Below are 13,495 nucleotides of genomic sequence, written 5' to 3'. Positions count from 1 at the left end.
GTGCCAAGAACCATCAGCCAAAGCCCCGCATCTACTCAGTGTGCAACAGTGCTGCAGGGCCCCCAGGAGCCCAGGAGGGCACCTGTCCTCACTGGGCTGGCCTGGCTGGGCCCACACTTTCCTGAAATTAACTCTGTGCTCCAGGACATCTCTGGGAGCACTGCCAGGCATGGTCTGTCAGTGTTTCTGTTGCCTTTACATCAGAATAAACTTGGATTGCATGCAGTTCTCATCACTTCAGCTGCGTCTGTAAGGCCCAAACCTCCATACCTGGATTAGTGCTGCAGCCTCTTCACCTGGTTCCTGCCTGTGCTGGCCAAGTGGCCAGGTGGCCCTTCACAGTGTACACTGATGGGGTAATTCTCTACTCAAGCCCTCTTGTGATGCTCCTCCAGGCATCATCTCACTAGGAGCAGGAGCTCATGACTCATCTGACCAAGACTCCTGCCAAGTTGCCCCCACTGTCTTCTGGCCACATGGGTCACCTGGCTGCTCCCCAACACGGTGGGCCCTTCATCTCTTGCTCTTCCACTGCCTGGCACATTCATCACCACATCTCCCAAAAGGTTTCCCCTCACCCTTCAAAGCCCCTCTCAGAGGGAGTTTGTTGGTGAGAGTGTCCTCACCACCTTCCTGAAACAATCTCACCCATCACAATCACCATCAACACCACTGTTACCATCACCACCACTGTCACCAGCACCACCACTACCACCACCATCACCAGCACAGCATCTCATCCCCTCCTACAGAGCCTTGGCACTGTCTGATGCAAAGTTTTCTTACTGGTTTATTTTCATCATCTGCCTCCTTCACATCCACTGCTTTAACATAAAGGATGTTTCCAAGTCAGCTGCAGGTCTGGGCGCTCTGCAGTGTGGCTGCCCTCAGTGTGGCCCTGGGTGCTTCTGTGAGGGTCCCTTCACATGGATGTGCACAGGGCAGTGAATGTTCTGACCCCAAAGAACGACGTGCATCATCCCCTGGGCCCCACCCAACCCTTGCTCCAGGAAGGGGGATGTGAACATGGGTATGTACCACAGTGTCTTTCCCCAGCCTTTAACGTTCTTGTGGGGTTTTACATGTCCTGTACATAGTACGTGGTTTTGTGAACCTTCTGTACAATCTGTCATTTGACTAGACTGTTCGGCCTACCTGCATGGGTTTGGATCTATGATCTTGTTATGTGCTTGGTTCCATGGTGTACTTTTGAGTTTTGAGCTCAGGTTTGCTAACTGAATCAACGTGCTTAATCATATCTTACACATGACAATCTCAACATCAGTGGCTTTGTGGGTCTGATTTTGTGGCTTGCCATTTCCTCTGATTTACGGGTATTGTGCAGGTTTTTCCTCATGGGTTTGGTGGATTTGAGCTCAGTTACTGTGGGGTTCTTTGAGTCCTGTGTCTGCAGTGGGGTCTCCAGAGATTTGTGCTCATTTCTTCCAGGCTCCACAGGGCATTACCAGCCCAGTTGTCAGCAAAGTGTTTAATTAGGGGTTGTTCAGATCTCCACTGCAATCTCAGATGTCACATCTGTGTGCATGAGTTTATATTCAGGAATTTTCAGGCATAATGTCTTTTCTCTTTGCCCAGCCAAGTGCAGGAGAGACTGTGCCCTTGTAGGGCCAGCTGTTGACTTGCCCCTGCACTAGGGGTGGTGCCCACAAAAGCCTCAGACGCCCCAGGCAAGAGGTGCTGAAGGCCAGCAGGGCTGTGCTGGGGACTGTATGGCTCCTGCACACACCACTGATGCTGCAGCTGCTTGCTGTTTTGCCCCAGAGGAATCCCACATTCTACCACTTCATCAACATATTACTGAAAAATAAAGGTGAGACTCTCAAGATGGCAGCATGAGTAGGATGGCAGAAAACTCCTCCCAAAACCATATATATTTTGAAAATACAGAAAATACAACTGTTCGTAAAAGAGTGACCAGAAGATACAGTACATGAGCCAGGCTACATCTACATCGTGAGAACTCAACGTCACAGGAAAGGGTAGGATACAAAGCCGTGACCCGGCGGGACCCGAGCACTCCCCCCACCCCAGCTCACCAGCTGGAGGAAAAGAATCAGAGTGGGGAGGCAGTGGAAGCACAGGACTGCTAAATAACCAGCCCTAGTAATCTGCACCAGGAGCACAGAGACACATTGCATGGTGTGCTGGATATTAGAGGAATTGAAAAGCAAAATCTGAGACTAAGACTGTGAACAGGTTCCCACAGCTGGCTCCCCTGGGACAAAAGAAAAGTGGGCATTTTAAAAGTCTTAAAGGGGCAAGGGTTTAACAGGTAGACAAAATCATCACGGCACACTCAGCCCAGCATGCTGGGAACTTTAAGGAACTTTAGGCACCTTAACCCTGGGTGGCAATGCAGCTCCAAAGTCCCTCATGGTGATAAGCAGCCTGCTGTTCATTACCCCCCACTGGCACTGCAAGCAAACCAGCTGACCTGCCATAGCTGCGGAGCAGTCGGAGAGCAGCTGTGCCCACAGCAACCACACAGAGGCTTCTCCCTGCACATGGCTAACCGGGCCAGACCCAGAGGCTGCCCCCTGCCCGCAGTTGACTGACACAGACAGTGGAAACCAGCGCAGTCTGGAAGGCACAGAGGGGCTTTATTCTGATAGCGAACATGTGCTGCTCGCCTGCAACCCCACCAATGCCCTAGGCAATCCCAAGGGCCGCCCCACCCACACAGCCCAAGGAATCAAGCGAGAGGCTGCTCCCTATGTACAGTTGACCAGCACAGACAATGGAGACAGGTAAGGCAACTGGCAAGCAGGAAGGGACTTTGTTCTCCCAGCTGACACACATGCTACTTGCCGGCGACCACTCCCATCACCATGAAAAGGCAGAAGAACCTTGTTCAGTCCAAAATCCCTCAAACACCAGAGAGAGGGCCTGGTGAGACTGAAATCACCCATCTTCCTGAAAAAAAAATTCAAAATAGAAGTCATAACCATGCTGATAGAGCTACAGAGAAATATTCAAGAGCTAAAGGATGAATTCAGGAGGGAGATAACAGAAATGAAACAAACAATGGAAAGATTTAAGGTCAGACTGGATGAAGTGCAAGAGACAGTTAATGGAACAGAAATCAGAGAACAGGAATACAGAGAAGCTGAGGCAGACAGACATAAAAGGATGTCTAGGAATGAAAGGATATTAAGAGAACTCTGTGACCAGTCCAAACGGAACAATATTTACATTATAGGGGTACCAGAAGAAGAAAAGAAAAAGGGATAGAAAGTGTCTTTGAAGAAATAAAAATTGCTGAAAATTTCCCCAATCTGGGGAAGGAAATAAGTCTCTCAGACCATGAAGTCCACAGATCTCCCAACACAAGGGACCCAAGGAGGACAACCGAGACATATAATAATTCAGATGGCAAAGATCAAAGACAGGGACAGAGTATTAATAGCAGCCAGAGAGAGAAAAAAGATCACCTACAAAGGAAAACCCATCAGGCTATCATCAGATTTCTCAGCAGAAAGCTTACAGGCCAGAAGGGAGTGGCATGATATATTCAATGCAATGAAACAGAAGGGCCTTGAACCAAGAATACTGTATCCAGCAAGATAAGCATTTAAATTTGAGGGAGGGATTAAACAATTCCCAGATAAGCCGCAAGTTGAGGGAATTTATCACCCACAAACCATCTCTACAGTGTATTTTAAAGGGACTGCTCTAGATGGAAGTGCTCCTAAGGCTACATAGATGTCACCAGAGAAAATAAAACCACAGAAAAGAAAGTAGACCAACCTAATACTAACTAAATGCAAAATAAAATCAGCTATTTATTTAATAAATAAAATTGAGAAGAATAAAACAATAGAAAAAATTAATGAAACCAAGAGCTGGTTCTTTGAGAAAATAAACAAAATAGATAACCCCCTAGCCAGACTTATTATAAGAAAAAGAGAGTCTACACACATAAACAGAATCAGAAATGAGAAAGGAAAAATTACAACAGACACCACAGAAATACAAAGAATTATTAGAGAATACTATGAAAATCTACATGCTTACAAACTGGATAACCTAGAAGCAATGGACAACTTTCTAGAAAAATACTACCTTCCAAGACTGACCAAGGAAGAAACAGAAAATCTAAACAGACCAATTACCAGCAATGAAATTGAATTGGTAATCAAAAAAACTACACAAGAACAAAACTCCCAGACCAGATGGATTCACCACTGAATTTTATCAGACATTTAGAGAAAACATAATTAATACCCATTCTCCTTAAAGTTTTCCAAAAAATAGAAGAGGAGGGAATACTCATGAAGCCAGCATCACTCTAATACCAAAACCAGGCAAAGACACCACAAAAAAGAAAACTGCCGACCAATATCCCTGATAAACATAGATGCGAAAATACTCAACAAAATATTAGCAAACAGAATTCATAAATAAATCAAGAGGATCATACACCATGATCAAGTGGGATTCATCTCAGGGATGCAAGGATGGTACAACATTTGAAAATCCATCAACATCATCCACCACGTCAACAAAAAGAAGAATAAAAACCACATGATCATCTCCATGGATGCTGAAAAAGCATTCAACAAAATTCAACATCTATTCATGATAAAAACTCTCAAGAAAACAGGTATAGAGGGCAAGTACCTCAACATAATAAAGGCCATATATGATAAACCCACAGCCAACATCATACTGAACAGCGAGAAGCTGAAAGCTTTTCCTCTGAGATCGGGAACAAGGCAGGGATGCCCACTCTCACCACTTTTATTCAACATAGTACTGGAGGTCCTAGCCACAGCAATCAGACAACACAAAGAAATCAAAGGCATCCAGACTGGTAATGAAGAAGCCAAACTGTCCCTGTTTGCAGATGACATCATATTGTACATTAAAACTGTAAAGAATTCACTCCAAAACTACTAGAACTAATATCTGAATTCAGCAAAGTTGCAACATACAAAATTAAGACACAGAAGTCTTTCGCATTCCTATACACTAATGATGAACTAGCAGAAAGAGAAATCAGGAAAACAATCCCATTCACAACTGCATAAAAAAGAATAAAATACCTAGGAATAAACCTAACCAAGGAAGTGAAAGACCTATACCCTGAAAACTACTAGACACTCTTAAGAGAAATTAAAGAGGACACTAATAATTGGAAATTCATCCCATGCTCTTGGGTAGGAAGAATCAATATTGTCAAAATGGCCATCCTCCCTAAAGCAATCTACAGATTCAATGCAATCCCTATCAAAATACCAACAGCATTCTTCAACAAACTGGAACAAATAGTTCTAAAATTCACATGGAACCACGAAAGACCCTGAATAGCCAAAGCAATCCTGAGAAGGAAGAATAAAGCTGGGGGGATCTCACTTCCCAACATCAAGCTCCATGACAAAGCCACAGTAATCTAGACAATTTGGTACTGGCACAAGAACAGACCCATAGACCAGCAGAACAGAATAGAGAGTCCAGATATTAACCCAAGCATATATGGTCAGTTAATATACGATAAAGGAGCCATGGATATACAATGGGGATATGACAGCCTCTTCAACAGCTGGTGTTGGCAAAACTGGACAGTTACATGTAAGACAATGAAACTGGATTATTGTCTAACCCCATACACAAAAGTAAACTCAAAATGGATCAAAGACCTGAATGTTAGTCATGAAACCATAAAACTCTTAGGAAAAAACATAGGTTTATCTCTTGGACATAAACATGAGCAACTTCTTCATGAACGTATTTCCCCGGGCAAGGGAAACAAAAGCAAGAATGAAGAAGTAGGACTATATCAAACTAAAAAGCTTCTGTACAGGAAAGGACACCATCAGTAGAACAAAAAGGCATCCTACAGTATGGGAGAATATATTCATAAATGACATATCTGATAAGGGGTTGACATCCAAAATATATAAAGAGCTCATGCACCTCAACAAACAAAAAGCAAATAAACCAATTAAAAAATGGGCAGAGTAGCTAAACAGACACTTCTCCAAAGAAGAAATTCAGATGGCCAACAGGCACATGAAAAGATGCTCCACATCACTAATCATCAGAGAAATGCAAATTAAAACCACAATGAGATATCACCTCACACTAGTTAGGATGGCCAACATCCAAAAGACAAACAACAAATGTTGGCAAGGATGTGGAGAAAGGGGAACCCTTCTACACTGCTGGTAGGAATGTAAACTAGTTCAACCATTGTGGAAAGCAGTATGGAGGTTCCTCAAAATCTAAAAATAGAAATACCATTTGACCCAGGAATTCCACTTCTAGGAATTTACCCTAAGAATGCAGCATTCCAGTTTGAAAAATACAGATGCACCCCTATGTTTATCGCTGCACTATTTACAATAGCCAAGATATGGAAGCAACCTAAGTGTCCATCAGTAGATGAATGGATAAAGAAGATGTGGTACATATACACAATGGAGTATTACTCAGCCATAAGAAGAAAACAGATCCTACCATTTGCAACAACATGGATGGAGCTAGAGGTATTACGATCAGTGAAATAAGCCAGGCAGAGAAAAACAAGTACCAAATGATTTCACTCATATGTGGAGTATAAGAACAAAAGAAAACTGAAGGAACAAAACAGCAGCAGAATCACAGAACCCAAGAATGGACTAACAGTTACCAAAGGGAAAGGGACTGGGGAGGATGGGTGGGAAGGGAGGGATAAGGGTGGGAAAAAAGAAAGGGGGCTTTACGATTAGCATGTATAGTGTGGGTGGGGGCACGGGGAGGGCTGTGCAACACAGAGAAGACAAGTAGTGATTTTACAGCATGTTACTATGTTAATGGACAGTGACTGTGAATGGGTATGTGGGGGGGACTTGGTGAGGGGGGGAGCCTAGTGAACATAATGTCCTTCATGTAATTGTAGATTAATGATACCAAAATAAAATTAAAAAAAAAAGAAATACCTAGGCCTTCAAATTCTACTCCTAGGAATTTACCCTAAGAATGCAGGAGCCCAGTTTTGAAAAAGATGTATGCACCCCTATGTTTATTGCAGCACTATTTACAATAGCCAAGATATGGAAGAAACTTAAGTGTCCATCAATAGATGAATGGATAAAGAAGAAGTGGTACATATACACAATGGAATATTATTCAGCCATAAGAAGAAAACAAATCCTACCATTTGCAACAACATGGATGGAGCTAGAGGGTATTAGGCTCAGTGAAATAAGCCAGGCAGAGAAAGACAAGTATCAGGAATGATTTCCCTCATCTGTGGAGTATAAGAACAAAGCAAAAACTGAAGGAACAAAACAGCAGCAGACTCACAGAACCCAAGAATAGACTAACAGTTACCAAAGGGAAAGGGACTGGGGAGGATGGGTAGGAAGGGAGGGAGAAGGGGAAAAAGGGGCATTATTACTAGGAGACATAATGTAGTTGGGGGAGAGGCACAGGGAAGGCAGTATAACACAGAGAAGACAAGTAGTGACTCTATAGCATGTTACTACGCTGATGGACAGTGACTGTAATGGGGCATGTGGGAGCGACTTGATAAGGGGAAATGTAGTAACCACAATGTTGCTCATGTGATTGTACATTAATGATACCAAAAGAAAAAAAAAGACATCTCATTTGTCTGCTATTTAGGACTTCTGGAAAAATTATGAAGTGAATTAAGTCCCTTATTCATTCAGCAAGCGTCGCCATCTCTGCTGTGCACCCTGGCTGTGCTGTGCTGACTGCGCCAGGTGCATGTCCTTCACCCCAAAGCCACTCACTGGGCCTTACAGGGCTGGGTGGGGGCTGTGAGCAGACAGATCAAGCCTCTGCTGGCAAGAAGTGTCACCTAGTGTGGCGATTCATGAAAACACAGGGAGCTGAGCACGGGGCTCAGGTACAGCCGCCTAGAGGCCAGGCCCCTTTTCAGCTTCAGTGGGGTGTGCAGGCTAGTGCCTCCTGGGGAGTGCTGGGTCAAGAAGTATCTCCAAGCAGTGCCCCAAAGTTAAATGCTCATAAATCCAGACAGCGTGTGCTGGAACTCTCTCCAGACAAGTCCCTCCTCGTAGCAAACAGTGCCCTCTGTTCAACAGGACATGCAGGCATCGCATGTGTCCAATGCCTTAGCTAGGCCTTCCACCCCAGTACCCCACTGCGGGAGAAATGGGTCACAGGCAGCTACTCTCACTCATTCCTCCCCAAGGTAAGGGTTCACGGTGACCCCTGGGGATATAAATCTGGAGAGAGGAATGATCCCAGGAAGTGAGCCTCAGTAGAGGACAGAGGGGCCTGACACTAAGCCTGCAGGGAGGGCTGTCAGGGAGGAGAGGGTTACCATCAAAGCGGATGGAGGGGCATCACCCAGCCAGGGGGGGACCAGGGGGGTCCCAGGGGCCAAAGGAACTCAGTGTGTTGAATGGGGGTTCCAAGCCATGGAATGACCCAGTGGGGACACCCTGGACCTGCAGAGGGCACTGGGTGTCCTGACCGAGCCGGCTGGGTCATCTGTGGTGTGCAGCGGAGGCCCAGTCAGCAAGGCTGGGCTCAGGGTGAGGATCCGAGCAGTGCAGCAGGTGGGAGGGAGGGAGGCAAGGTAGGTGGGGCACCGGGAGAGGGGTGGGGTGCTGTGGGGCAGAGGATGCGAGCAGATCCTGGGGACGGGTACTGGGGGCCAGGGGCGGAGCCAGGGGGCAGGCCCATGGCTTGGGGTCTGACTTACAGGTCCAAGCAGGGGGAAGGTTGGTCTGGAAGTGCCCCAGGAGCAGGGAGCAGGCCCTCCTGCTCCCTGCCACCTGAGAACCAGCTGAAGGACTGGTGCTGGTGGGAGGGATGGGGCCAGAGCAGATGTGCAGTGGGCTCCCAGGCTCATCAGCGAGGCGGAGCCTGGGTGGACAGGTACCAGGGGCGGGCACAGCCCAGGGCACCCCGTGGGGGCTGCTCCTCTGGGCTGTGGTGCTCTGGGCCTTCACGCTGCATTTGGCTGCCTTCAGCCCTAATGCCCGCAGTGTGCCACTCCCTGAAGGCTGGGGCTTGGCCCATACCACCGCCCCTCCAGGAAATGAGATGGTGCCATGGTGTCAGGAACAACTAGTCTTTATTCAAGTGCAGAGACACCAGTAAAAGGGCAAGGCCACAGTGAGGCATCGGCGCCTGCCCCGCTTAGCTCCCACAGGTCTCCTGCCCGGTGGCAGCCTCTCTGAGGAGCAGGGGTGGCGGTGGGCCGTGTGCCAGCAGCTGTGTGGACGACCAGGTCCAAGGCGCTTCACAGCCATGTGGGGTGCGGGATCCTGTGCCTGGGTGTGTGGTTCTGCAGCATCCGAGGGGCACTGGGTACAGGCCCCCTGCAGGGAAGACAGCCTCCTGCGTGGCAGTGACCAGCCAGGGCGTGGCAGCAGAGGCCCCTGAGCTCAGTCAGGAGTGCGCACCCCAGACAGGTGCTTGGGAGGAAAGTCCGCACAGGAGGCGCCTCCCACGTGTCCTGACAGCCAGCACATCTGCTAGGGCCTGTCCCCAGTGGAGCACAGGCAGGTGAGGCAATCCCTGCTTGGCTGTGGCCCTGACCCCAGCAACCAGAAAGGCCTGGCGGCGAGGGCTCAGACACAGCTGTCAGGGACACACTCCGCCTCCTCCTGGAGCTCAGGGCAGGGCACCCCGTGGTTGGCCGGCTGCACGCGGATGTAGCGAGTCCTGTTCTTGGCTCCCAGCTTGCCGCAGGGACCCCCACACAGCCCCCAGGATGACCACAGGGACACCTCGCAGTCCAGAGGCGTTTCTGGAACTGGACCAGGCACAGGAGAGACGTAAGCACGTGTGTGGGGAGGTGCTGCTGGCACGAGGTCCCCCACCAGCGGGACTATGTCTCGTCGGGGGTGGAGAGGGAGCCCTGGGTTATCGGCCCTGTTTGTAGCAGCGAGGTGACACCGCCTCCCCGAGACCACCATGCAGAGCAGAGATAACATGCGGCTGGGAGCACGTGGCTCCCCACACAAGGCCCTCCCACAAGCCTAAGGCCCTGGGCTTGGGGTTGGTGCCCAAGGGGCAGTGAGGGCACGCCGTGAACATGCTCTGAGATGGGGCCCAGGCTGACAGGGTCGCCACTGCCTCCTCCCTGTTCATTACTGACCGCAGGCCACACGCTGCCCAGCACCCATGTGCAGAGACCCTCTCCCGCAGGTGGGGCCACCTCTGCTACCTCCTCACCAACCCTGCCAGGACGCACTTAGTGAAATGTTCTTCCCTGCCAGCTGGGACATGGGCCAGACGAGGGACGAGGCCCCCTTGGGTACAGGCGTAAAAGGCTTTTAGTTGCAAATGTTGTGCAAGAACTAAGTCTTCAGTTTGGAGTTTGAATCAACCAAGTTCCAGATCTCAGAACTCGCCGGCGCCACACCCAGCGTGTTGGGCCCTTTTGAGGTCACACATCAGGGTCTCTCCACCCAGGAAGCATGGTGTCCTGAGCGTCACCAGCAGGGGTCTCCCTGGTTCAGGCCCTTCACACCCCGTGGTCCTTGGCAGCCCTGGTGGCCTGGCCCAGCTTGCTGTGGGCACCACATCCACGGTGGTTTGGAGCTGGGCCCCACCCCCCAGCTCTGCAACCCCAGCTTGCTCTGGGATGCTCTGAAGGTGCCACGTGGGGCAGACAGGCCTGGCAGGCTGGCCCGGCCCATTGCCCTTCATGGGTTTGCGGGTGGGCAATGGGCGTGGCCTCTGGGAAGGTGGCAGATGCCCAGTGCTGTGACTGCCCCGTCACAGGCATTGCCTTTTGGGCATTTTCTGGCCTCTGTCATTTTCTGCATCTGCAAGTGGGTGCCCACTTTCGAGCATCATTCTAAGGCTGAGGGATAAGGTTGGGCACGGGCACTCTGTGTGGGCGACTGCCTGCCGTGGCCGAGGTCTGAGTGGGTCCTCCTGTGACACACGCTGAGCGGTGCCTCTGCCCGTGTGGTGGTGGTGGGTATGGGGGCTCCCAGGAGCAGGGCCCCAGGCACCCAGGCTGTGTGTCAAGGGCAGGGAACGGAGGCCCTCGGTGACGCGGGAGCCGGGCTCACCTGAGAGGCTGTCCGTGGCCTCGTTGTCCCCGCCTGCCAGGCCCGGGGCAGGCGGGACAAAGCCCCTGGGGCTGTGCGGGAGCTGCACCAGGGTCACTCTGGCGATAGGAGGCAGGGACTTCAACCGTGGGTAGTAGAAGGAGTTGGCCGGGTGGCTGGGAGAGGAGGACGTTATCTGCGGGGCGGGCACAGAGGGGTCGGCCCAGGGCAGAACCAGAAGGCCGCTCCGGGGCCCAGTCGGCGTGGATCGCTGACCCCAGCTGCGCGCCCGGGGCTCAGGCCTGGGAAGCAGCCGCAAAGGGCCCGCCTCAGCCAGGCGCACCCACTGCCCTCTCCCTCCGGAGGGTCTCTCCCGTCCGGCAGAACCGGCACGGGCGCTCCCACTGGAAGGTGTGGCCCCAGGCCCCCGGGAGCCCGCGCATCCGCGGGGCCCCCACCTCGGTCACCGTGCCCTGCGGGATGGTCGCGAAGTTGGGGGAGGAGAAGGTGAAGCCGCTGTCTGTGCCGGCGTCGTGGGGGTGAAGGTCCAGGGCCACCTGCTCCCGCCAGCGGTCGCCGTCACACAGGTCCAGGCTGTCGACGCCCACGAACCAGTCGGGGCTGGGGACGATGCGGACCACGAAGGACACCTGGGGCGCGGCGCGTCAGCGAGGCGCCCGCCCGCCCGCCCGCCCCCTCCCGGGCCGCCCGGCCGCTCACCAGCGAGTGCCGGGCGTGCGCCTCGAGCTCCGCGGCCGTCTGCCCCGTGCCGCTGGGCACGGCGGGCGCGGAGAACACGGCGTGCACGCTCTGCAGCCGCTCCCCCGCCAGCTCCATCTCCCTCATCAGGGCCCAGGCCTCGCCGCGCTCCGCGAAGTCCCGCAGCCCGTTGCTGGCGCGCCGGTTCTTCCTCCACAGGCTGTAGTCGGGGCTGTGCGCGGCCCCTGTGGGCGCGGCCGCCGCGTGAGCCGCCGCGCGCCGGGCAAGGGCCCTGCACGCGCCGCGCCCCCAGCCCAGGCCTGAGTGGGGAGCGTCCCCCGGCGAGAGGCCGGTGCGTGCGGGGGTGCGGGCCGCGCTTACCCAGCAGGGAGGACCACTGCGCGGGCGGCCGGAACAGGGGGTACTGCTTCGGGAAGGCCGGCTGGCTCCACTGGCCCGTGAAGGTGACGCGGTACCGAGCCAGCGGCCGGGCGGTGCAGACGGACTCCTCGCCCCGCGGCTGAGCCGCCGCGGCGCCCAGTGCGGCCAGGAGGAGAGCCCAGGGGGCGCCGCCCCGAGCGGCGGCCAGGCCCGCGGCTCCCATCACCTGCGAGGGGACGGAGAGGGCCCCAGGCTGGCACCGCTGTGGTGCCCTCGGGGCTGTCGGGCCGCCGCTGCGGGAACGCCGGGCGCCCAGCACCTTCGGCCACCGACACGGTGGCTCCGCCCGGGGCAGCGACGCCGTATGGGGTCCCCGGGACGGTGCGCGGGAGCTCCGAGCCTGGTGGGCGCTGGCCCGGGGCTAGACGCCGGACCGGCTTCCCTCCGGCGGCGCCGCGGCTCTTCGCCAGGAGGCCCGGGCCGGTCTGGGGGAGGGACGCACGCGGTACTCACCCAGCGGGAGCGGCCGCAGGGCGGGCGGCCGGGCTGCGGGCAGGAGATGGCCCGAGCAAAAGCCCAGCGCTCTGACTTATGCCAAGGTCGGGCCAGCGGGCCAGTGAGGCCCCGGCTCCCCCACCGCGGCCGCCGGAGAGCGGCGGACGGGCTCGGCAGGGAGGGAAGGGACGGAGCGCCCGAGCGGCCCGCCCTCTGGCGCCGAGCAGAAGCTCCCCGGCACTGAGGTCACGCTCCGCTCCGGCCGCACCCGTCTCCGTCTCTCCCGCCCGCCTCCCCTCCCCCTTTCCCTTCTCCCCTCTCCCGTCAGGCTCCTCCTAGTCTTCCCGGAGGTGGTGCTGCCGCGAGGCTGCCAGCAGAACTGGGCAGGGGCACCCTCTGGGCAGGTGGGGCCTGAGGGCACCTTGGGTCGGACACAGGCCCAAGTGTGGGAGACGGCTGGGGAAACGGGCTGCCTGACCCTGGGGCTCTGGGTGTCAGCAAACACAGCCACCTCCTTCCCGTCAACAGGGCAGCGGAGCGGCCCGCCCTGCTGGCGGGCGTCTGATGCCGCCCCCGGGGGAGTCAGAGCCCCGCAGGTGGAATGCTCAGGGTCGCCGCCCTGCCCCAGGCCATGCCCTCCCCGAGGCCAAAAGGCTTCCCTGGGGCCCCGGCCCACTTTACTTTGTGGAGGGACCTCCGAGGACCCCTGGCCTGCCCGAAGGGCAAGGCTAGCAGATTCTGAAGGTCACCGCTGCACGGCCCAGGGGGCAACTCGGCGGCCTGGTTTTTGGAACCATGTGAATGTTTCACATATTCAAAAAAGAAGAGAAAATAAATAGAATCAAGAATAGAATGCAAACAAAAACAAACGATGTAGCTGGCAGTAGTGGTGAGCACCCATTTGGGCACAGGTC

General features: G+C 53.7%; 1 protein-coding gene across 2 annotated transcripts; it reads right to left on the bottom strand.

The window, feature by feature from the left end:
- Positions 1–9,056: 9,056 nt before the first annotated feature.
- LOC118930315 (spondin-2) lies at positions 9,057–12,874 on the bottom strand. Of its 2 annotated transcripts, none has more exons than XM_036921470.2 (6): positions 12,487–12,874; positions 12,087–12,312; positions 11,727–11,950; positions 11,465–11,656; positions 11,028–11,202; positions 9,057–9,757 (listed from the first exon to the last, which is right to left on the bottom strand). In XM_036921470.2, the coding sequence occupies exons 2-6, from the start codon at positions 12,307–12,309 to the stop codon at positions 9,573–9,575; spliced, it is 999 nt and encodes a 332-aa protein (XP_036777365.1). In that variant the 5' UTR covers positions 12,310–12,312; positions 12,487–12,874; the 3' UTR covers positions 9,057–9,572. The 2 variants fall into 2 exon arrangements, with proteins under 2 accessions (XP_036777365.1, XP_036777366.1); XM_036921471.2 differs by having other exon boundaries at positions 12,600–12,873.
- Positions 12,875–13,495: the final 621 nt, after the last annotated feature.

The sequence above is a fragment of the Manis pentadactyla genome, chromosome 5 (assembly GCF_030020395.1).
Source record: "Manis pentadactyla isolate mManPen7 chromosome 5, mManPen7.hap1, whole genome shotgun sequence".
Lineage (NCBI taxonomy): Eukaryota > Metazoa > Chordata > Mammalia > Pholidota > Manidae > Manis > Manis pentadactyla.
This window is presented reverse-complemented; position numbering and strand designations above follow the sequence as displayed.